Here is a 24,064-nt window from a genome sequence, read left to right on the forward strand (position 1 = left end):
GCACCCAACGCGCTCCCCGACCCCCAATAACGTTGCTGAGGGCAGAGAAGGGGACGAAGTTTCAGCGGCAATTCCATCATCTCAGACTCGCACGTATACACCTTTATCCTCAGGCACTTCTACTCCCTGCGCGCCTTGGTGAGCCAAGACTACACCAGAGAGAGTGGGAACGTCCCGCAGCTCTTCCAACTTGTTGCCCCTGCCACTCACGCAGCTTCCTATTTACTCTCCCCTGAACGGAACCTACCGCTTATTGAAAGGTCATTATTTAAATCAGTGCTTTATAATCACATGCATTTTTTAAAAAATTCACATGATCAGGCTCGCCCCAGGACGTTATGATTCAATAGATCTGCTTTTTTTGTTTTGTTTTTAATAGTAAGTGTTTGATGTAATTTTACTTTAAAAAAAGGAAACTGAAGCTGAGCCTGAAGGAATTACAGAACTTGAAGTAAATGCTTCTTCAAAATAAGAGTTTTGGTCGGGGGCGGTGGCTCACCCCTGTAATCCCAGCACTTTGGGAGACCGAGGTGGGCGGATCACGAGGTCAGGAGATGGAGACCATCCTGGCCAACATGGCGAAACCCCGTCTCTGCTAAAAATACAAAAATTAGCCGGGCGTGGTGGCGCGTGCCTGTAATCCCAGCTACTCGGGAGGCTGACGGAGAATCGCTGGAACCAGGGAGTCGGAGGTTGCAGTGAGCCGAGATCGCGCCACTGCGTTCCAGCCTGGCGACAGAGCTAGACTCCATCTCAAAAAAAAAAAAAAAAAGTTTTTTCTCTTAAAAAAAAAAAAAAAAAAAGCAGGACTTGGGGGGCGGGGAATTAAAATTAGAAAGATTGTGTTCAAGTTTTTTTTGTAAGTAGTATCCTAAGAATATTAAGGCCGGTCGCGGTGGCTCACGCCTGTAATCCCAGCACTTTGGGAGGCCGAGGCGGGTGGATCACCTGAGTCAGGAGTTCCAGAACAGCCTAACCAACATGGTGAAACCCCATCTCTACTAAAAATACAAAAATTAGCTAGCTGGGCGTGTTGGCGGGCTTCGTATTCCTAGAAGCTACGGGGACGCTGAGGCAGGAGAATCGGGCTTTGAACCCAGGGAGGCAGAGGTTGCAGGTGAGCCGAGATCAAGGCCGCATTGGCGCCTCCAGCCTGGGCAGCAAGAGCGAAACTCCGTCTCAAAAAAAGAAAAAGAATATTAAGATGTTAGAGTTTTTATTAATTTTTTCAAAGTAGGCTGGGCGCGATGGTGGACTCCTGTAATCTCAGCTACTCAGGAGGCTGAGGCAGGAGAATTGCTTCAACCCGGGAGGCAGAGGTTGCAGTGAGCTGAGATCGCGCTGCACTCAGCCTGAACAACAGAGCAAGACTCCATCACCAAAAAAAAGAGAAAGTATTAAACATGTTTCTTAAAGAGAATAAGCTTCCAAGTGATGAAATTAAGTCAGCCTTTTTGAAAGTCACAATGTACTGTTAAAGAACAAAGTTTGAAAATCTAAGCCTATTTTTAGGATGAGTCTTTGATACCAGCCCATGAGGAAAGGCTTACTTGTGAATAAAATCAAAGGAAAACAAACTAATAGGAAAATCTTGCGAGTAATTTTTTTTTTGACGAGTCTTGTTTGTCGTACTAGGCTGGAGTGCAGTGGCTGACTGCTCACTGCAAGCTCCACCTCCCGGTTCATTTCATTCTTCCGGCCTCAGCCTCCTGTGCAGCTGGGGACTACAGGCTCGCCACCTACTGGCTAGCTTTGTATTTTTAGTAGAGATGGGGTTTCACCATGTTAGCCAGGATGGTCTCGATCTCCTGACCTCGTGATCCACCCGCCTCGGCCTCCCAAAGTGCTGGGATTACAGGCTTGAGCCACCGCGCCCGGCCGGAAAATCTTTATAATTATTATAAACAAACCTTGAGGTCCAGGCGTGGTGGCTCAAGATTGTAATCCGAGCACTCTGGGAGGTTGAGGTGAGAAGATGGCTTGAGGCCGGGGGTTGGAGACCAGCCTGGTGAGATGCAGTGTCTACAAAAAATAATTTTTAAAAATTAGCTGGGCATGGTCGTGCTGGCCTGTAATCCTAACTTCTGAGGAGGTTGAGGCAGGAGGATTGCTTGAGCCCAGAAGTTAGGCAGCAATGAGCTATGATCACACCACTTCACTCCAGCCTGGTCAACAGAGTAAGACAGACCCTGTCTCTAAAATAAAATAATAAATAGACCAGGCGTGGTTGCTCATACCTATAATCCTAGCATTTTGGGGGGCCGAGGCTGGCAGATCACCTGAGGTCGGGAGTTCAGGACCAGCTTGACCACCATGGAGAAACCCTGTCCCTACTCAAAATACAAAAAGCCAGGTGTGGTGGTGCAAGCCTGTGATCTTAGCTACTAGGGAGGCTGAGGCAGGAGAATCTCTTGAACCTGTGAGGCAGAGGTTGGGGTGAGCCAAGATCGCACCATTGCACTCTGGCCTGGGCAACAAGAGTGAAACTTTGTCTCTAAATAAATAAATAAATAAAATAAACCTACAGTTTATACATGAACTATAGTGTATCAGTTAATCCTCCTCCCTCCTGATTTATAAGCCCAAAAGTTTTGAACTGGTTGTTTCAGAAAGCAATGCTTTTACTATTTCATCAGTTGCTTAAAAGGAATGTTTTGATGTAGAAGTTAGAACTTTTTTGTAGAGCTTTTGGTCATTCTTAAAGTATTGGTTTATCTTTCTTGTATATCATTGATAAACAAAACTGATGCCTTCGTCTCATTTGTAGCACAGCAGAGTAATAGTATCTGTGTTCTTGAAGCTGTTCTCTCCAGAACCCATGTTTCTAAGTGTGTGCGAAGTTGTATTACTGGGATTTCCCCTGAGTGCACTTCTGGATCCCACTGTTTTATGTTATTTGGTTGGGTGTTTTGTCTTAATAAGACATCGTTCTTTTTTTTTTTTTTTTCATAGATTATCATCTGATAAGACATCTTTCTATTTCTTAGATTTATTTTTCACTTTTGATGAGTTTTTTTTTTAAGTAAGTGTTTTAGAAAAGCTGAATGGAAGCAAACATTGCCGTTTCGTGTTAGAAAATATCTGTATTTTGTCCTTAATAGCATGGCTAGGTTTAGAATTTTAGGAACAAAATTGGGACCCACCCACCCCAATTGCACACAGACACAGAAAAGCACACTTTCAAGGCATTGTGACTATATTGTCCGTGATCCACTGTGCCTTGAGAAACCTGATGCCAGTCCGAGTCACATTCCTTTATGGGTAATCTATTTCCCTCTCTGATAAATTGTCTTTCCTTAGAGATTTCATCTATGTGTTTCGTCTTCTTTCATTTTTTTCTGCTTTACATTTGGCAGGCCCTTTCAGTCTGAAAGCTAAAATTTGTATAATCAGTTCAGGAAATGTTCTTTGATTTTATTTATCTCCATTTTTCTATTCTCATTTTCTGAAGTTGCTGTTGGACAAATGTTTTATCTCCTGGTTCTTGGAAGGCTCTCCTGTTCTTAACTTTTTCTTGATCTTTTTGCTGTATGTTCTGGAAGATTTCCTCAATATTATCTTGCAGTTCACTAATTTAGCCTCCTCGGTGTCACTTTTTTTTTTTTTTTTCCTTGAGACAAGGTCTCATTCTGTCACCTAGGCTGGAGTGCAGTGGCACAATTTCAGCCCACTGCAGCCTCAACCTCCTGGGCTCAAAGGATCCTCCTGCCTCAGACCTTGAGTAGCTGGGACTACAGGCGCCCGCCACCACGCCCAGCTGATTTTTTTGTATTTTTAGTAGAGACGGGGTTTTACCGTGTTAGCCGGGATGGTCTCTATCTCCTGACTTTGTGATCCGCCCACCTCAGCCTCCCAAAGTGCTGGGACTACAGGCTTGAGCCACCGGGCCTGGCCAGTGTCACTTTTATAAGCCATCTCATTTTTAAAAATTTCCGTAACTGTTTTAATTTCCAAGAGCTTTCCTATTCTGTTCTTTTCACAATAATCTGTTCTTATTTTGTGGATGCAGTAGCTTCTGAAATCTCTGTGAAAATAGTTATTAGAATTTCTTAAATTACCTTTTGTTTCCACAATTACTTAAATTTCCTCCAGAGCCAGGTGTTGTTATTTGTGTTTTGGAAAAGCTGCTGAGCTGATTGCGATGTTGATTCCTCGTGAAGAGGAATGATTAGAGGAACTTACCTAAATGATTAAATGGTCATTGTTTTTTTTTTTCTCTAGGTCTCAAAGCACTACAGAACATTTAAATTTGAAATCAGAATGAGTACAAGGAGAGGCTGAACACATGGCCTAATTGCTCATCTTACTCAAAGATTCCCTGAATTCCAGTGTTTTATCCAGCTTTGAGACCTATGGAAAAATAGCTAATCATGTAATTCTTGAAATTTTTGCATATTCATTTGCTTGTCAGTTTCTCTTACTGGACTGTCAGGTCCTAGAAGGCAGTAATCATATCTTTCTGGTTCACCCTTGAGTCCCCAGTCCCTTGCTCAGTACCTGACACAGAAGGTGCTCAAATACTTGTTACATGATTAAGTCATAATTCCCTCACTTGATCCTTCAGTGGTTTTGCAAACTCATTTTAGGTCCATCCAAAATTTGTACTGGTGTATGGCTCTCATTGTTACAAATGTATAAATTACACTGACCTGAAGTCAGCCTCCTTTTAACTCCTATAGGTTATACAACTTAGGCAGAATATCATTTTTTTTTTATTTTGAGATGGAGTCTCACTCTGTTGCCCAGGCTGGAGTGCAGTGGCGCAATCTCAGCTCACTGCAACCTCTGCCTGGCAGGTTCAAGCGATCCTCCTGCCTCAGACCCCTGAGTGGCTGGGACCACAGGCGCGTGCCACCTCGCCCAGCTAATTTTTTGTATTTTAAGTAGAGACGGGGTTTCACCATGTTAGCCAGGATGGCCTTCATCTCCTGACCCCGTGATCTGCCCGCCTCGGCCTCCCAAAGTGCTGAAATTACAGGCATGAGCCACCGTACCCAGCCCAGAATATGTTAATAAAAGGTGGGATGACTGCTAAACTATCCACCCCACTACTGATGAACAGATAACCTTCACCAAAGCAATCTCAATAATGGAGGTAAACACACATAAAGGAGCATAATGAACGTACTACTGCTATAATCAGAAAATAAAGTAATATTTGTGGGTGGAAAATGAGACAGTGAATAGACAACTGTAGTTGCTTTTTCTCTCATAGATGCTATCCTTTTATTAAGTGCAGAGCAGTTAACACATCTGTACATGAATGTGTCGTTTAAGTTTCTAGCAGACTTAATGTACTCAGATCTAAAGCATCTACTTTCTAATTTTGAGAGTTGCTATAACAGACAACTCAGCTCTATAGATAGAATAAAAAGGGTTGTGTTTTCTATTACATATACCTGTCCAAGCTGTGATGTCTATCCCTTAAAAAGTGCTTCTGGGAACAATTCCTCAGATCCTACTGGTTTTGTGATTCAAACTCAACCAAATATTCATTTTTAGTTTTGTGAGCTCCCTTGTTTTTGGTTACTAATTATTAGTCTGCTTCAAACAGGTATTCTGAACTTGGCAAAAATAGTCTAGTCTCTTTTTGACCCATTTCCTAATCACTGCTCTCAGTGACAATACCCTCATGAAAGGCAAGAAAAATTTACATTGCTTTGTGTTTATAACTCATTTTAGATTGTCACATTTCTCTTATTGCAGATAAGCCTAATATAGCCTTTGTACAAAAGGCTGGACTGCTCAACTATGCTAATAAAACTCTGGAGGTTCCTCACTTCCAGTCATTTAAACTTTTACACATTTTCGATAGCCAGGCACGGTCCTGGGGATAAAAATCATACACCTTCATCCACTCAACTTCCCTGACCCTTTTTTCACCTCCCAAGACAGAGTCTCACTCTGTCACCCAGGCTGGCGTGCAGTGGTGTGATCTTGGCTTACTGCAACCTCCACCTCCCAGGTTCAAGTGATTCTCCTGCCTCAGCCTCCCGAGTAGCTGGGACTAGAGGCGTGCGCCACCATGCCTGGCTAATTTTTGTATTTGTAGGAGAGATGGGGTTTCACCATGTTGGCCAGGCTGGTCTTGGACTCCTGACCTCATGATCCACCTACTTCGAGCCTCCCAAAGTGCTGGGATTACAGGTGTGAGTCACCATGCCCAGCTGCCTTCACCCTTTTAAACTAAACTGAGATGTTTCTATTTTTTTTTTTTTCCTGATAGTTTATGAGATGCTTCTAAATGGTACAGGTACAAATTTCAGGAAGCAAATATGTGATTGCTTAAATAACTAAGCCTACTTTTTTAAAACTTAGTTTTAAGAAACTAAGCTTAAATAAGGCAATCACTCATCACAAGTTGATGAAATACTGAAGTCTTCTACAAACCACACCCATTAGCAATCTGGAAGTAGTTCTCTGCAATACTATTGTTAAATGACCAGAGATGTCATAGGAGAATGTTGGGAGTATACCTTACTTTAAACCATGTCTTTTACAATTTTTTCTGCCGAAGCTGGAAAGTGTTCACGTCCAAGATGCCCACCATTTAAAAACCCTCCTTCCATCAACTGCATAAACCTTCAAACTTGGTTTACAACTCCCAGCAATTTTTTTTAACTTTTTTTTTTTTTGAGATGGAGTTTTGCTCTTGTTGCCCAGGCTGGAGTGCGGTAGTATGATCCCGACTCACTGCAACCTCTGTCTCCTGGGTTCAAGTGATTCTCCTGCCTTGGCCACTGCCAAAGTGCTAGAATCCCAGCCATCAGTTACCATGCCTGGCCCCAGCAACAATTTTTAATTCCATATTTTGTCTTGCACATAGTAAAGGTCTCTGTTAACCAGATGTTTACTGGCTTCCCTCAATTAATATCCAATACACCAATATCTAGGAGGGTCTTTCCCACTGCATGAATACACAGTAGCAATGCACATATAGACTTTAGAACAAATAACAATCTGAGTCTTCCACCAAATATAAATGTGATTATAATCATATAATCCAGCCTTTCTCAGGGAACATTTTTCAGGGCTAATTCCTCAAAACTACTAAATTATCCAAGACAAAGTCTTATATTCCATGAATACATTTCTTAAGATCATGATTTGCAAATTCAACCATTACACACTTTGTGGGAAACCAGCTCACGTTTAATTGTGACATTTTAAAATTGTACAAGTATTTTGACATCTGCCCCCCACATTTAGTCTCTTAAAATGACAGGAAAACAACCAATCACAGGTTTAATACATTTACCCCTTCAGTTCCTATTTGCAGCACCCAATATTCCTTTGAAATATGAAACAGACCTGGCAGTAGCCAATAGTAAATTTCTGCCCACCGCCTCCCACCCCCAACGGAGTTGAAAAGTTCAGGTTTAGTGTTGTTGCAGTGGCACTTGTCCAGAATTGGTACCTCCCCATAGTTGGGGGACTTTAAATGTACCAGTGAAAATAGCTTTTTCCCCTTCAAGGGGAAGAAAGAAAATCACTCCTCAAAACCCAGCAGAACTGGCTGTGAGGTCTTTCCTCCTATCTCATCTCTTCAGGGTTTTTTTTTTTTTTTTTGCAGTGGAGCAAGAGAGACCAAAACCTAACCTGAGTTACAAGAAACAAGACAGTAATGGCTATAAAGGGAGTGACCAGGAGCAACTAGGACACTCCTTTACCTCCCATATCCAATGTATGTGCTTCACAGAAAAACAACAAAAATAACAAATCCACAAAATACAACAGCTAGAATTACAAAATCCATTCATCCAAGGGTGGTAGAAGGCAGGATGGAAAGGTGGAAGGGTAAATGGCACAGGGAGAAAAACAAAGTATTCAAATCAGTCCAGGCACAGGGACTGGCAAATGCTAGAAAATAGCTGCAGAAAAACTTGTGGTCCTTTCAGACTCACGGTGATGTTAAAAATCCACACACTGGTGTCAGGGAACATTCTGCCTTACGTGCACCAGAGACAAAAATTTCAATTCCTCAGAGAGAAGGGAATACGCAGCGGGCCCTTGGCAGAGTGGGTCCTGCCTTCCCTGGCAGGGGGAGGTGAACAGGGAAAAGAGCTGCCACAGCTTTCTTCCAATCCCGCCCATCCCCTTTGGATGGCAGGCAACTCAGTGGCCTGCAGCAGCCTTCAGTTTGGCAGGTGATGGATGCGGTGAAGGGAACTTCTCTGCAGAAGTGGAGCTGCTCAGGGCCGACTGCAGATAGACTGTCTTGTGGAAGAGTCTGTTGCTTAAGAAGACCACCAAGGAGAAGAGGCGCAACTGGAAGAGACTAAAAGGCAAGAAACCCAACCTGTTAGCTCCCCAGTTACTCAGAATTATTTCTGTTATTTGACAACTTGACATTAAATTTAAAACTACAAAGGGAAAGACAAGACAAATGAAACTTGATCAAGGAAATACAGATATTAGATACACGGATGGAACAAGCAACTAAAGAATGCATTGGAGCTGGGCGTGGTGTCTCATACCTGTAATCCCAGCACTTTGGGAGGCTGAAGCAGGTGGATCACTTGAGAAAAAAATTAGCAGGGCATGGTAGCATGCACCTGCAATCCCAGTTACCCAGGAGGCTGAGGCAGGAGAATCGCTTGAACCTGGTAGGCGGAGGTTGCAGTGAGCCAAGATCGCGCCACTGCACTCCAGCTTGGGCGACAGAGCGAGACTCCGTCTCAAAAAAAAGAATGCACTGGGCCCTGCTGCTGCCATGAATGTAATGCAGTCACCAGCGTTGAAGTATTATGGCTTTTACAGGAAATAGTTATACTTTAGATTAATTCTGATTTGAGAAGTACTTTTCTATGGCTCACTTCGGGGTACAGGCTTCAAGCTATGTCTGAAGGTGTCATATGCTATCTGTGGTTGCAGGAAGAAGAGTTTCAAAACAAAGTCAAATATTCCTCTTAAGATAAACAGTGAGCTCTGCTGTATAGCAAGAGCATACAAAAACCCAAAGCAGACCTAAGTCTCTAATACAAGTATCCACACTGACTTAACCAAAATTGATCAAAGATTGATTGAGCTTTTCTTTGAAGTGATAAAACTTTTAGAATGCTATTGTTATTACTGCTAAAAACTTATTTTAAGGTATATTTTACTAGTGTTATCAATAAACTCATGTGGCCAGGTCATACGGCCCTCTACTTGAATATGTATAATGAGGTCAATTTTGGAAGTGTGTATATATATACACACACACACTCATGTGCATATATGCATGGAGAAAAGTGTGGGTTATATACCAGAAGTGTTTCTGTCTCATTAAACCTTACATTAAGATTTTCCTACAATGTGAGAATTTTTTTTTTAAAGCCTCACTGACATAACTGTGGTGTTACAGCCCCAATCCTTTACACCGCAAAAACTTCATCACTGGCTAATACTTACTACGCTTTGCCAGGGGTCTTTGCTTCATTGGCGCTGATAATGAATAAAGGAAAGAGGATAGAGAAAAGGCAGCCACTGTTTAAAAAAAAAAAAAGAAATAATTAGTCACCTTCATAACAGCCATGACTTTGAAGAAGACAGAAGCTCCAAGTTCTTTTACTTCCAGTGTAAATATTATGGCTTGATGAAACCTCAATATTTCAAACTTTTTTTTCTTTTTTTGAGATGGAGTCTCATTCTTGTCACCCAGGCTGGAGTGCAGTGGCAAGATCTCAACTCACCGCAACCTCCGCCTCCTCTGTTCAAGCGATTCTCCTGCCTCAGTCTCCCAAGTAGCTGGGATTACAAGTGTGCGCCACCATGCCCGGCTAACTTTTGTATTTTCAGCAGAGACAGGGTTTCACCATGTTGGCCAGGCTGGTCTCGAACTCCTGACCTCAGGTGATCTGCCCACCTCAGCCTCCCAAAGTGCTGGAATTACAGGCGTGAGCCGTGGCGCCCAGCCCATCAAACACATCTTTCAAAAAGAACAAGAAGATTTTTTTAAGCACTGGGCATGTTTAATATTGCTGCAGGGCCGGGTGTGGTAACTCATGCCTATAATCTGAACACTTTGGGAGGTCAAAGTGGGTGGATCACTTGAGGTCAGGAGTTCGAGACCAGCCTGGCCAAAATAGTGAAACCCCATCTCTACTAAAAACACAAAAATTAGCCAGGCGTGATGGTGGGTGCCTGTAATCCCAGCTACTTGGGAGGCTAAGGCAGGAGAACCAGTTGAATCCGGGAGGCGGAGGTTGCAGTGAGCTGAGATTGCGCCACTGCACTCCAGCCTGGGTGACAGAGTGAGACTTTGTCTCAAAAAAAAGAAAAAAGAAAAATTGCTCCAGGAGGCAACATAGAAAAAGAATACGGGATAATGGGATATAGGGACATTCAGACTAGATCTTCATGCTAACAAATGCAGAAACACCCTGCAGGTTTCCTGACGGACAAATGACAGTGTGGAATGCGAAACAGAACCAAGCAAGCAAAAGGTACTGACTTCATGAATTTTTATTTTTACTAGTCTCCTTCAAATCCCTCTAGCCAAATTACCTGATAATATATGAGGACTGCATTGCTGTGAGAAAAGCCAAGGGCAAACCAAACCCAAAGTAGTAAGGCCAATTCCTTTCTATGTTAGACAACCGCTGGTGCATTTCAATTCCTAAAACAAGAAAGCCAATACAATTAGATATTCTATTTCCTTTTAGTCAAGTGACTAAATAACTATGGTAGACAAACCATGAGCTTTAGGTACAGATTTATTATTATTATTATTATTTGAGATGGAGTCTTGCTTTGATGCCCAGGTGGGAGTGCAGTGGTGCAATCTCAGCTCACTGCAATCTCCACCTCCAGATTTCAAACGATTCTCCCACCTCAGCCTCCCGAGTAGCTGGGACTACAGGTGCCCGCCACCTCGCCTGGCTAATTTTTGTGTTTTTAGTAGAGACAGGGTTTCACCATATTGGCCACGCTGGTCTTGAACTCCTGACCTCAGGCAATCCGCCTGCCTCGGCCTCCCAGTGTTGGGATTACAGGTGTGAGCCACCACACCCAGCCTAGGTACAGATTTAGAACAGAGTTACAGCATATAAATTAGAAGTGTACAAATCCGATATAAAGCATGCAAAGTTTTTTAGAATTCCATAATCATAACTTCAAAGCTGACAGGCTAAGTGAATTAAGAATTTCAGCACCAGCATCCTTTGTCAGGATTAGTCTGGAACTAAACAAGATAGCAAATCAAAAGGATGCCATTCTGTAAGTATCAGTTAACCTCTTTCAACCACGCACACCCTGGTAAATACTTGAAGGTCTTTCTAAAACAACCCCAAAAGGATCCAGATGCTGACATCAATTTGATTTCTCTAATTTAGAGCAACTCGTGCTCATTTATGCCATCTTACAACCCAGTCAGAGATATACCATGTTAAGCATCAAAAAGATAATGCTATACTACCACATCCCCCAGCCTCAAAGTTGAGAGTTAAACCCACTAAGCCAAAGGTAAGCTCCCTCTTGCCAATGAGGCTGCTTCCCTCAAAGGAAGGTTTGCTAAGAGCCTGACTATTGAGTAGTTTAAGAAGTCTGCTTAGCAGTAGCATTTTCAAACTGGGCCTCCATTTTCTGGACTTCTTTAGATGAACTTACCTTTATTGAACCAACGATATTCAAAGCAGTACAGTGAGTAGAGAAGGGACATATGCAGGAGACTAACCAGCTGACCGACGAGATGGATGGGAAAGAGACTCACAAACATTCCCTGAAGAACAAATATGGAAAATCTTAATCCCAAGCCTCGGAAACCTAGCACCATTCACCTGCCACTCTCCAATCATCACTGTCTGAGACAGCTTCCTAGCTGCCTCTCAAGTTTGTAAAAGGCCGGGTGCAGGGTGGGCACAGTGACTCATTCCTGTAATCCCAACAGTTTGGGAGGATGAGGCGGGAGGATCTCTTGAGGCCAGGAGTTCAAGACCAGACTGGGCAACATACTGAGACCCTGACTCTACAACAAAATTTTTAAAATAAGCTGGGCATGATGGCATGTGCCTGTAGTCCCAGCTACTCAGGAGGCTAAGGCAGAAGGATTGCTTGAGCCCAGAGTTTGAGGCTGCAGTGAGGTATGATTGTGCCACTGTATTCCAGCCTAGGTGATAAAATAAGACCTTGTCTTTTCTTTTTTTTTTGAGACAGCTTTGCTCCTGTTGCCCAGGCTGGAGTGCAATGACACGATCTTGGCTCACTACAATCTCTGCCTCCTGGGTTCAAGTGATTCTCCTGCCTCAGTCTCCGGAGTAGCTGGGATTACAGGCATGTGCCACTACACGCAGTCAATTTTTGTATTTTTAGTAGAGACAGGGTTACACCATGTTGGCCAGGCTGGTCTCAAACACGTGACCCTAGGTGATCCGCCTGCCTTGGCCTCCCAAAGTGCTGGGATTACAGGCATGAACCACCGTGCCCAGCCGACCATGTCTCTTTAAAAAAAAGTTAGGCATAACTATAAAAAGAAAAAAATAGTTTCCACCTGGCAGGACTGGAGAATAACCAGAGTAGCAGAAAAGGGCAGGTAAATTCATGTTTCTTATAATTTTATAATGTAATTTTAAAATTCTCATTTCTGTGGAAAAAAAAAAAAAAGATTTAAAAATCATTACCTCCCACCAGCATATATATAATACTCTGCATAAATATAATACTCTGTCTTTGTGAAGCTCCCACTAGTGAAACAGCTTTTCTTTTTAATAAAGCTGCCCATATGCCCAGAAGGTCAGTCTCACCTGAATGAGGAAAAGAGCCTGCAGCAAAAGGTTGAAGAGCATGTCAGCAATTATTTTGCTGACACTAGGGAATGGGTGAGGCTTCCTCCCTGATACCTCAAATGCCAGGTCAGCTATATCCTGTAACAGAGAAAGTGTACCAAAACATGAATTAAGTGGCCTTGATATACATCCCCAAAGCTAAGGCCACTGGTCTGCCACTAGAGATGCCAGTTAAGAAAAGGCTTATTTAAAAATAAGTTGGGTGTGATGGCATGTGCCTATAGTCCCAGCTACTCAGGAGGCTAAGGTAGGAGGATTGCTGCCTTATGCGGTGGCTCACGCCTATAATCCCAGCACTTTGGGAGGCCAAGGTGGGCAGATTGGGAGGTCAGGAGTTTGAGACCAGCCTGGCCAACATGGTGAAACTCTGTCACTAACAAAAATACAAAAAAAAATTAGCCAGGCATGGTGGCGCGTGCCTGTAGTCCCAGCTACTCGGGAGGCTGCAACAGGAGAACTGCTTGAACCTGGGAGGCAGAGGTTGCAGTGAACCAAGATCCCACCACTGCACTCCAGCCTGGGCGACAGAGACTCTGTCTCAAAAAAAAAAAAAAGAGGCACCAGACATCTGCCAATGAGATGCTGAGACAATAATTCCATTCTATAAGAACACAAAGATCACCTACTGGCTGCTTGACTAAGAAACATTAAGGCTGAAAAACAGGTCCCCCTACATGCCCACTAACTTCACAGGCTGAAACTTGTCACATGTCAACCAATCATGCTGTGGGACCCAGACTCCATTCTGCCTTGGACCTACCTGAAACCAAATGGCATTCACCACTTTGCTGAGCACAAACAAGGGGAGCACCCAAAGAGCACTGAAAATTGACGTGAGGAAGAATTCCAGCCACGACCAAACATCTCCATGTAGTGATGGGTCACCTAAGAAAGAGAAAACGAGTTATTAGAAATGGAGAAATGGAAACACAGAAGACCAAATGCGGAACCCCCATCTCGTGACTATTCTCTGTCTCCTCCTGGATCTTTCTAGTTCTTGCCAGCACATCACTATACCTATCTCAATGAGTCTAACTCATAAAAGACACACCACATTCTAGCCACAATTCCAATTCAAAGAAACCATAGATATGTGCTGCTTATGTTGACACAAATCTGCTTACATGATGGTAACGAGATGCCACAGTGATTACCAGTACACTATTTGCAGGATACCATCTGGGTTTCAATTTCAGCTCTGCCACTTACTAATGGTTTAACCTAGGTAACTTCCATTTCCTCATTCATAATGGATAGAATAACAGTATCCATCATAAAGGGCTGCTGAAAGGCCTGAGTTAAAAAACAGCGAACACTCTCATCTGAAGGCTCTAGGAGAATAACTAAATATACATTTTTAAAAAGAATAAAACAACAAAAAAGAAAATAAACAGTGAAAGCTCCTGGTACACAGGAAATGTTCAGTAAACTGAGGGAGACTGAAACATCATCTCCTACTCTGTCCCCAACAGTAAAGGAGCGGGGTATATACTTACCGATAATTCGGGCTGTTACTGACTGAAGCACAGGAATAAATACTCGATAAAACAAGAGGAGACTGAACTAAAGAAAAGAAGCAACAAGGCAAACATCAAAATCCAGTCTTTAAAACAGGAGCTTCAAGTTTTAGTGTAATGATTTCATAGATGGGAGTGCCTTTTATAAATCAGGAGGCCTAGGCCAGGTGCGGTGGCTCACTTTGGGAGGCCGAGGCAGGCGGATCACTTGAGGTCAGTTTGAGACCAGCCTGGCCAACATGGTGAAACCCCGTCTCTACTAAAATTACAACAATTGGTCGGGTGTGGTGGTGCACACCTGTAATCCCAGCTACTGGGGAGGCTGAGGCAGGAGAATCGCTTGAACCCGGAAGGCAGAGGTTGCAGTGAGCCAAGATTATGACACTGCACTCCAGCCTGAGCCACAGAGTGAGACTCCATCTCAAAACAATAAAAAAATAAATCAGGAGGCCTGAAAAAGCATCAAAACTGGATCTATTTCTGTTTCGCAACACTCCAATTGAGATACAAACTTGACACTACCTATAAAACAATGAAACTTTTGGGGGCATAGAGGAACATTTCAAGTAGTATTCAGGCCAAAATACAGGCATGTACTAAGTACACAGGAATACATATTAATTAAATTTAAAGCTAACATCTGAAAACATCTGTGAATTGTTTAGATTAAGATGTGATGAATCACTCTAAATTCTAAGTCAAAAGAAATATTTATCCATTCTTCAAAGTACTCAAATTTCAGTTAAGCCTGCACTGGGGTTCTCAGTTAATAGTAGGCAATCTTTTCTGCGATAGGTTTCAATGCAAATTAGTTCTTGTTGATCACCATAAGCAGAAGCAGGGAGAACCTTGTTCTTGTCTAGCCGTATCTGCCCTTCCCCTGATTCCCCATAGTTGCTGTTAGCATTTTAAAATGTCTAGACAGCATCAAGAGAAACTGCTACCTATAACACTTGTGAATGAGTCATTTTAGAAACAAAAATACAAGTGTATATTCAGGGGTAACTGTGACGTTTGCTTACATACAAGTGTGCTTTCTCGAGTGGGAATAAAATCACTGCAGATGCACAGACTCCTGAGTTATATTCCTAAGTGTACATCAGCAGATGAAAGCTATTTGTCTTAGTGTTTCAAGAAAACAGTTCATAGCTATCAACCCAGCAACAATCTGAAGATGCTTGTAAGGCCCCTGGAATTTAAAGAAGAACTTACCCAGAACACTCCACCATTCCAAGCACAACACTGGAAAATTCTACTAACAATACGTGGCTCACTGGAAAAGATCACATGTATTTAGTTTATAAGGCATCAGTTATTTCCTAATGGTCATTCAGTAGTTCGTTTTATATCTTTTGTGGGTACTGTATTATTTTTCAGTACCTCATGTTCTCCCAATGTTCTAATGTCAGTCAATGAGAAAAGAATTAAAAAATGGTCAAGTGCAGTGGCTCATGGCTGTAATCCTAACACTTTGGGAGGCCGAGGTAGGCGGATCAGCTGAGGTCAGGAGTTCGAGACCAGCCTGGCCAACATGGTGAAACCCTGTCTCCACTAAAAAATACAAAAAATTAGCCAGGTGAGGCCGGGCGCGGTGGCTCAAGCCTGTAATCCCAGCACTTTGGGAGGCCGAGACGGGCGGATCACGAGGTCAGGAGATCGAGACCATCCTGGCTAAGACGGTGAAACCCCGTCTCTACTAAAAATACAAAAAATTAGCCGGGCGTGGTGGCGGGCGCCTGTAGTCCCAGCTACTCGGAGGCTGAGGCGGGAGAATGGCGTGAACCCAGGAGGCGGAGCTTGCAGTGAGCCGAGATCGCGCCACCGCACTCCAGCCTGGGAGACACAGCGAGACTCCGTCTCAAAAAAAAAAAAAAAAAAAAAAAAAAAAAATTAGCCAGGTGTGGTGGTGTGCACCTGTATTTCCAGCTAGCTGGGAGACTGAGGCAGGAGAATTGCTTGGACCTGGGAGGCAGAGGCTGCAGTAAGCTGAGATTGCACCACGGCACTCCAGCTTGGGTGACAGGGCAAGACTCTGTCTCCAAAGAAAGATACATATGTACATATACATATATATACACACACACATATTTTATATATATATATATTTCTGGGAAACCAGCTTTTAAAAGAAAAATAATTTAAAGTCTGATGTTGGAAAAGATTAAAAGAGAAAGTGTGGGGCTGGGGTTCTTCTATTAATACATAAATCCACACAGGCTTCCCTAGAAGTATCTATCAAACCAAATAATATTTTTTGGTTCTCTATTCAGCATTCTGATTTAACACCATGACATTTTTAGCAAGGATGATTGTTAGACCCTAGTTTAAGTCAATGTTGGCGGGGGGGGGGGGGGGAATCACTTGCAACATTTTTCTGGGAAAAAGCACAAAAGAAATGAAGTGGTACGGAAACATTGAGTCACTATGTAGCGTCTTCCCTCCCTTGGACATTTTGGTATCAGGCATGCACTCCTTACCTCTCTTGCTTCCGCTCTATACTCTGGGCTCTTCTCTGTGCCAAGACACTACTTGCCCTTCTTCGACGCTGCTCCTCTCTCTTTTGCTGGATTCGAGCATCTAGCTTTGAGATGGTACAAATACCCCAGATGGAGTCTTTGATTCCCTATACAAAAGGATATCATTATCATTATCATTATTATTATTATTATTTGAGACAGGGTCTTGCTCTGTCACCCAGGCTACAGTGCAGTGACTCAATCATAGCTCACTGCAGCCTCCAACTCCCGGGTTCAAATGATCCTCCTGCCTCAGCCTCCCAAGGAGCTATGAATACAGATGTGCACCACCACACGTGGCTTTTAAATTTTTCTTCTGTAGCGATGGTGGTCTCATCATGTTGATCAGGCTGGTTTCATACTCCTGGCCTCAAGCAATCCTCCTGCCTCAGCCTCCCAAAGGCTAAGAATTCACTCATGCATCCATCTCCCACCCATGTACTGAGTATCTTCAATAAGCTGTATATTGTCATATAGAAGTGTTCGAGAAGCTTATAACTTAGTAGGAGAAGCACACAAGTAAACCAAAAAATTACATTGAAGGTTTTTTTAAAAAATGTTTTTAAATATGAAACATTTCATGAAGTTGTGTGTCGTGCACAGGAGCCACGCTAATCTCTGTATTGTTCCAATTTTAGTACATGTGCTGCAGAAGCAAGCACACATAGTTTAATAAGTGCCACAACAGATGTATGGCCCAAGTAGAGTGTCAGCACTGGGCATTCAACTTCATGAGAAGGCAGAAAAAGTTATTCTGGAAGCAATGGCCAAGCTGGATTTAAGAATGGATAGCATTCTCGCCTACTGTTATCAGACAAAACGAATTTTAGAAATAATAGCTGGAATACAGAGAAATGGGCAAGTTGATGTATTATCTGTTGACAGGAGCATAAATTGGCACAGTGTGCCTTTGATCTTTTTTGTCTGAGTAATTTTTACTCCTGATTTTGCTTTTAACTCAGGAAACTCCAACTATCTAAGATAATTAAGTTCAAATGGCTGAGGGCCTAGGACATCCTAGGATGATAGGATCCCCACCTCTAAGACATCTACAGTCCAGTGGGGCAGAGAAACATGTAAATAGCACACTGTAGAACCAACATAGGGTTGAATTTTTTTTTAAACAGAGTCTTGCTCTGTCGCCCAGGCTGGAGTGCAGTGGCATGATCTCGGCTCATTGCAACCTCCACCTCCTAGGTTCAAGCGATTCTCCTGCCTCAGCCTCCTGAGTAGCTGGGATTACAGGCATGTGCCACCATGCCTGGCTAAATTTTTTTTGTATTTTTAGTAGAGAGGGGGTTTTGCTATGTTGTCCAGGCTGGGAGGGTTGAAATTTTATAGCCCATAAATGGCAAGACAACAAGGTAAAGATGTTAAAAGTAGATCATATGCTGCTGGGCATGGTGGCTCACACCTGTAATCCTAGCACTTTGGGAGGCTGAGGCAGGCAGATCACCTGAGGTCCGGAGTTCAAGACCAGCCTGGCCAACATGGTGAAACCCCATCTCTACTAAAAATACAAAAATTAGCCAGATGTGGTGATGTGTGCCTGTAATCCCAGCCACCTGGGAGGCTGAGGCAGGAGAATTGCTAGAACCCAAGAAGTGGAGGTTGCAGTGAGCTGAGACTGCACCACTGCACTCCAGCCTGGGTGACACAGTGAGACTCTGTCTTAAAAAAAAAATAGTACATCATATGCATAAAGTCTTTTTAGACCTTGTAGGATACTCTTTCAATCTCTTTTTTACTCAAAAGTAATAACCTTTTTACTTTCTTGCCCTGCTAGAGTGCACTGGTACCATCATAGCTCACTGCTGCCTCATACTCCTGGATTCAAGCAGTCCTCCCTCCTTGGTCTCCCAAAGTGCTGAGATTACAGGTGTCAGCCACTTCCCTGGGCCATAAAGGTAACCTTTTAAACTCTCTCACTAAAGAATGAACCTTCCCACTCCAAGAATTGGCCTCTCTCATGCTAGTGGATATATAAGAGGGGGTTACAACTGGGACATTATTAGGCTTCAGACATACATTAAAAGTAGCAGACTTTTGTGCTATTGGTAATTTGGATGACTGGGTCCTAACCAGATCTTTACAGGGCATTTTCCTAGAGTATCCCCCTCACCTGCGCAGTTTGTAGAATGGGGAGAAAAAAGGTTCCAGCTGGGTGAGTGGCTCACGCCTTTAATCCCAGCACTTTGGGAGGCGGATCACTTGAGCCCAGGAGTTTGGGACCAGCCTGGGCAACATGCCAAAACCCCATCTCTACTTTAAAAATGTTTTAAATATACGAAAAATTTGGGGAAAAAAGAAAAAGTTCTCTAATTTAAATTTGAATTAATTAGTTTAGGTGATAGTACTGTATCAATGTTCATTTCTTAGTTTCGGCAAATGTACCACGGTTATATGTTAACATTAAGGGAAGCTGATGAAGGATATACAGGAACTCTCTGTACTACCTTATAACGTTTCTGTGAATCTAAACACATTCCAAAATAAAAAGTTTAAAAAAAAAAAAAAAGCTCTGAAGCCAAGGTAACCAGGGTTCCAACCCAATACTGGAGACATCCACTGAGGAGGTCTTCTAAGCACCTGCAAGAGTGTCTACAAGATGTAGAACAATACCTGTCTCTTAAGTAGTGTGGTCTAGAATAATAACCTGTATGTAAAGAGCCCAAGAAATATGATAAATATTCCAAAAACCCTACAGGATTTCCTAGATGGTTCCTTCAGCAAAATAAAAACGCCAAGAGATGAATTCCTATAAACAAGATGTACTCACTCTGGCAAGGTCCTGGAGAAAGGTTTTGACACTGTCAGCCATTCTTCACCACCAAACTATCAACTACACAGAGGAGAGAGAAGTGTCCCCAAATCTCTCATCATGAAGGATCTGGAAACGGATGGAACATAATGGGGGCAAAATATTTATTTTAAAGATAAGTTACTTCCTGCACATTTCCACATGATGACCTCACATACTTGTAGCTCTATAGAGTGAATCAAGTGAAGCTATTCGTGTACAGCTGAAACCTAAAATCCCTAATTTTTTTCTAAACCACTCACCACCCTTTCATTTTTACAAGCGGTTTTACAGTTTACACCATTTCATTTTTACATTTTACATTTTTACAATGTGCTCTTGACCAGTAACCTCTGAACCTCAATGCCCCTAACTATCCCTCCTACACATTCTAAGCACTTTTGAGGGTTTGGAGATGGATGATAATTACATTTCAGTATCTTAAGCAATTTTTATGTTTGCTGGATACCTTCAAATACTTGAATGAAAATACAAGAGTAAGATAAAAGTTCTTACAAACATTACTACATACGTGCTTCAGTCATACAGAGCCCTCGGGCACACAGTAAGGTTTAAGGTATGACATGAAATTGGCTACCAAAACCTCCAAATAGGTCTTTTTAATGGTCTTTTTGTTTTGTTTTAGTTTGGTTTTGAGACAGTCTCGCTCTTGTTGCCCAGGCTGAAGTGCAACACTCGGCTCGGTTCACTGCGACTTCCACCTCTTGGGTTCAAGAGATTCTCTTGCCTCAGCCTTCCGAGTAGCTGAGATTACAGGCACCTGCCACTACGTCTGGTTAATTTTTTGTATTTTTAGTAGAGATGGGGTTTCACCATGTTGGCCAGGCTGATCTCGAACTCCTGATCTCAGGTGATCCACCCATCTCAGCCTCCCAAAGTGCTAGGATTACAGGCATGAGTCACCACGCCCAGCTGGTCTTTTCTATGTTTTCTAATTTGAAATATATACAGATATAATTTTAATAAACATGCAATAAATAGTGGAATTTAAACTAGGCCTCAAAAAAGTTCATATGTATAAACAGTCTTTAAAACAGTAAGGCTTTCCCATTTTATTTCTCAGGTGAATGGGGTATCTAGTTTCAAAAATTAAGAACTTGAGAGTTCATGTGTATAAATTTAATATACTATTCTCTCATTTAATCTATGGTGACTTCTAAGATGAATAGAAAACCCACTTTCATGCTTTTTTTAAGAACTTGATATTCTAAAGTTCTCAACACTGGTATGACCATAATTCAAAGACAGAATTTCACAAGCAGCTTGTACAAACCTTAAATTTCAAAATAGAAGCACACTTTCCCCGACCTTTAACCACTTCACCAAACTGCTCCTCATTGACCCAACTGGACTAATGCCATTCAGAACTGGAAGAGCAGGGAATATGGCTGTAGGAAGGCAATTTGCCCAACACTGTATATACCCTCTGCTCCTTAGGTCAAATCCTATACAGATGGGCTCACTTCGGAAAGAAGTCTCTAGGGTGAGAAACTTCTGTTAATACTCCCACTATTCCCTCCTGAAAACAAAGACCTCAGAGTTCCAATCGCCGAGGTACAGCCATACAGACGTGTTCTCAGGGTTGAGGTGAGGGCGGCTGAGCTAGACGACTAGCAAATGCTCAGTGATATGCACGACACTAGTTTGTAAAGACTCACAGATCCACTCCCTTAACCTGCCACTTGCTCATCTGGAAATTAAGGGTACTAAACTTCTTCATAGGTTTCTTGCATCTAATAGGGCACAACAGCATAAAACCACTTAAAGTTCTATATAAACACAACCCCACTAAAGTTAGCCAGCTGGGAGGTTTAGGGAAGCCCATTACTTGGCTTGGATTTCTCACAGGGTACTGACAGGGAACCTGAAACATTCTGCCTCAGTCCACAACAGCTGTGTCATTTGATCCCTGACCAGCTAACACCTGGTTTCTGCATGTACCAAGTGGCAGGACACCTCCTGACTAAGAGTGGCCTATGAAGGGTAAATCACTTCACTTTTATACTTAGATCCTAACATTCTTCCTACAGGAATATTTGGTGAATTACCCAGTCTAACAAAAAGTGAGACATGGGGAAAAATAACTTGCCACAATTTGAGATCACACACAGAGACTGAATGACACAGGGGGAATCCTACAGCTGAGCTAGACAGATGAAGATGAATCTGGTTCATTTAACAGGTGAGAGAACCGAGTCTCAGGAGTTAAATGACTTGCCCAGACTGACAGCAAATGAATGGTAGCTACAGTGAACCTCAGAACCCGGTGTCCTAATGTTACCTCGGTCGACTTGTTTTTAAGCTTTGCAATTTTTTTTTTTTTTTTAACACGAGCATCCCATGGACAAATAACCTCTCAAACCTGGAAATACAAATGACATTAAATTCCTAACACTCATTAAAAGCTAATAAGCATCTGTTGAGGCACAGTCCTGCACTTTTATTTGTAAGTCACTAAACCCAAGTCTCGGCAAGCAGGAAGCTGTCGCAGCCCACTCCAGGTACAGGGAAGGTAAACATCCTCACTTCCCACGGGGCTCCACGGGCTGCCTCTGAGTCCACGGGTCCATTCGGGCCCATCTCCCCACAGCTCCTAGGCAATTCGGCTGAAAACTGGTCTCCCTCCTTAGGCACAACTGTGCACGAGGTGCGGACCACGCACACCTCCGGTCACACAAGGAGCTAAAGATAGCCGCGCCCCACCTGGAGCAGCCTCGCCCGGGGATGTGCCTGGTCCCATCCCGCTCCCTCCGGCCCCTTCCCGCAAGGGGTCCTCGCGGGTAGTCCCACCAACCCACGCTGGGGCCCTGCCTGCCCTCCCGGCCCCTGCCACTCAGAATGGGCGGCGCGGCGGTCCCGAGGCCTGGCTTGGCTGATGCCGCACCTACCCGCAGCTCCGCCGCCGCGGCTCCGGCCCGGCCCCTCGCCCACCGCGGGCCCGCTCCGCCGGGGCGCTTCCAGGGCCGGGGCCGCTGCGCCCGCACTGGGCATGCCCGGGCCGCACGGGGCCGCTGGGAAGTCGGGCGGGCGCGAAGAACCAGCCGGCGCGACGAGGCGGGGCCCAGAGCTGAGGGGCGGGCCGCGCGGAGCGACGGAGACTGGGAAATGTAGTCGGTTCGGGGTCGCGCCTCGCGCTGCGTGAGGGGTCGCCCGGCTCCCAGCTCCGCCTGGCGGCAGAGAGGACCCCTCACCCCTCCCGGTCGCCTCCTCCCCGATCCCGTTCTCACAGATCTCTCCTGTTCTTTGCCCTCCCCCATTGACTCCACAGCGCTGCTTGCGTTTCTAAAATCCTGTGAAATACTAGTAACAGGAGCGCAATAAAATACAGAGGGCACCTTGGTTTATTTGATTGCAGATTTTCTGTAAAGTTTACTAAGAAATGACGGGTTTAAATCAAGCTTCACTCACAATGATCCGGGACAGGACAAGCTCCCATCCAATTCGGCTGCATTATGTGTGTGTAATCTGATGGCAAAGGAGTGGTTGAGATGAAACGAGGTAGAGAATCACTGTTCTCATCTCCATCCCACAAGTCCAGTTCTACCACAGGAAGGGCAGTTTCTTGGCGTGGAACTGGAAAGGAGGCAAAGTTCTACCTCTCCCCTTTTAGGGGGTTCTCCTCTGGGCCTGAGCATTAAACTGACAAGATAGATTAACAAGAGAAAAACTGTGAGGAAAAACTCAAACCGTTTTTCCTCTGCTCTCACACCAACATGATCAACACAGAAGAGTTCTGTGATCAAATGTGTGGGGTTTTCCCCCACACCCCAAGCAGGAGACACCAGCTGGGTGTGCCCTAATTCAAGTCCATTGTGATGTATTTTCTGGAGATAGCCTCAGATCCCGCAGGTTGAAGGCTCAGTCCCAAGACTACTCTCCCCTTCAGACACCAGTCATAAGTTTAGGTACCCTGAGCTTCTGACCAACAGGTTTCAAGCTGGGGCTCCAACCATCCACCCTTTGGGTTTCATTAATTTGCTCGAGTGGCTCACAGTACTCAGGGAAATACTTACGTTTCCTGGCTTATTAGAAAGGATCTTAAAAAGGGTATAGATGAAAAGATGCATAGGATCAGTTGTATGAGAAAAGGCAGGAGTCTTCTTCGATGCTCTCCTCCCACACTCCACGCTCCAGGAATGTCTTTGTGTTAAGTTATCCCTCCAAATCCTGTCCTTTTGGATTTTTGTGGAGGATTCATTAAATAAGTACGATTGACTAAACAATTGGCCATTGGTGATCCATTTGACATTCAGCCCCTTTCCCCTCCCAGCGACGGGGGATAAGGATGAAAGTCCCACCCTGTCCAGAAGTTATCAATCTTTTTTTTTTTTTTTTTTTGTAGAAGGAGCCTTGCCCGGTTGCCCAGGCTAGAGTGCTGGAATGCCATGGCATGATCTCGGCTCACTGCAACCTCTGCCTCTGCCTCCATGCCTGGCTAAGTTTTTG

At 43.7% G+C, this 24,064-nt stretch overlaps 1 protein-coding gene and 1 pseudogene across 5 annotated transcripts; both read right to left on the reverse strand.

Moving 5' to 3' along the window:
* Positions 1–5,201: 5,201 nt before the first annotated feature.
* On the reverse strand, positions 5,202–23,045 carry EI24 (EI24 autophagy associated transmembrane protein). 5 transcript variants are annotated; one of them, XM_009187596.4, is made up of 11 exons: positions 23,027–23,045; positions 19,577–19,687; positions 16,759–16,904; positions 15,494–15,554; positions 14,261–14,327; positions 13,525–13,649; positions 12,723–12,842; positions 11,590–11,701; positions 10,489–10,600; positions 9,394–9,468; positions 5,202–8,278 (listed from the first exon to the last, which is right to left on the reverse strand). In XM_009187596.4, the coding sequence occupies exons 2-11, from the start codon at positions 19,616–19,618 to the stop codon at positions 8,116–8,118; spliced, it is 1,023 nt and encodes a 340-aa protein (XP_009185860.1). In that variant the 5' UTR covers positions 19,619–19,687; positions 23,027–23,045; the 3' UTR covers positions 5,202–8,115. The 5 variants fall into 5 exon arrangements, with proteins under 5 accessions (XP_009185860.1, XP_003910961.1, XP_009185861.1 ...); XM_003910912.4 differs by lacking the exon at positions 23,027–23,045 and adding an exon at positions 22,507–22,844; XM_009187597.3 differs by lacking the exon at positions 23,027–23,045 and adding an exon at positions 22,145–22,273.
* On the reverse strand, positions 17,360–17,459 carry LOC116269858 (annotated as a pseudogene).
* Positions 23,046–24,064: the final 1,019 nt, after the last annotated feature.

The sequence above is a fragment of the Papio anubis genome, chromosome 12 (assembly GCF_008728515.1).
Source record: "Papio anubis isolate 15944 chromosome 12, Panubis1.0, whole genome shotgun sequence".
Taxonomy (NCBI): Eukaryota; Metazoa; Chordata; class Mammalia; order Primates; family Cercopithecidae; genus Papio; species Papio anubis.

What these genes read in the sequence shown, in the direction of transcription:
- EI24 (XM_009187596.4), bottom strand. Translation starts at nt 19,618, where the DNA reads ATGGCTGACAGTGTCAAAACCTTTCTCCAGGACCTTGCCAGA. An exon ending in GGAATGGTGGAGTGTTCTGG is followed by an intron (nt 14,328 to 15,493) that starts GTAAGTTCTTCT and finishes TCTTTTCTTTAG; the next exon opens with TTCAGTCTCCTCTTGTTTTA. An exon ending in AAGACCCCTGGCAAAGCGTA is followed by an intron (nt 8,279 to 9,393) that starts GTAAGTATTAGC and finishes CTTGCCTTTTAG; the next exon opens with TCTCTTCCAGTTGCGCCTCT.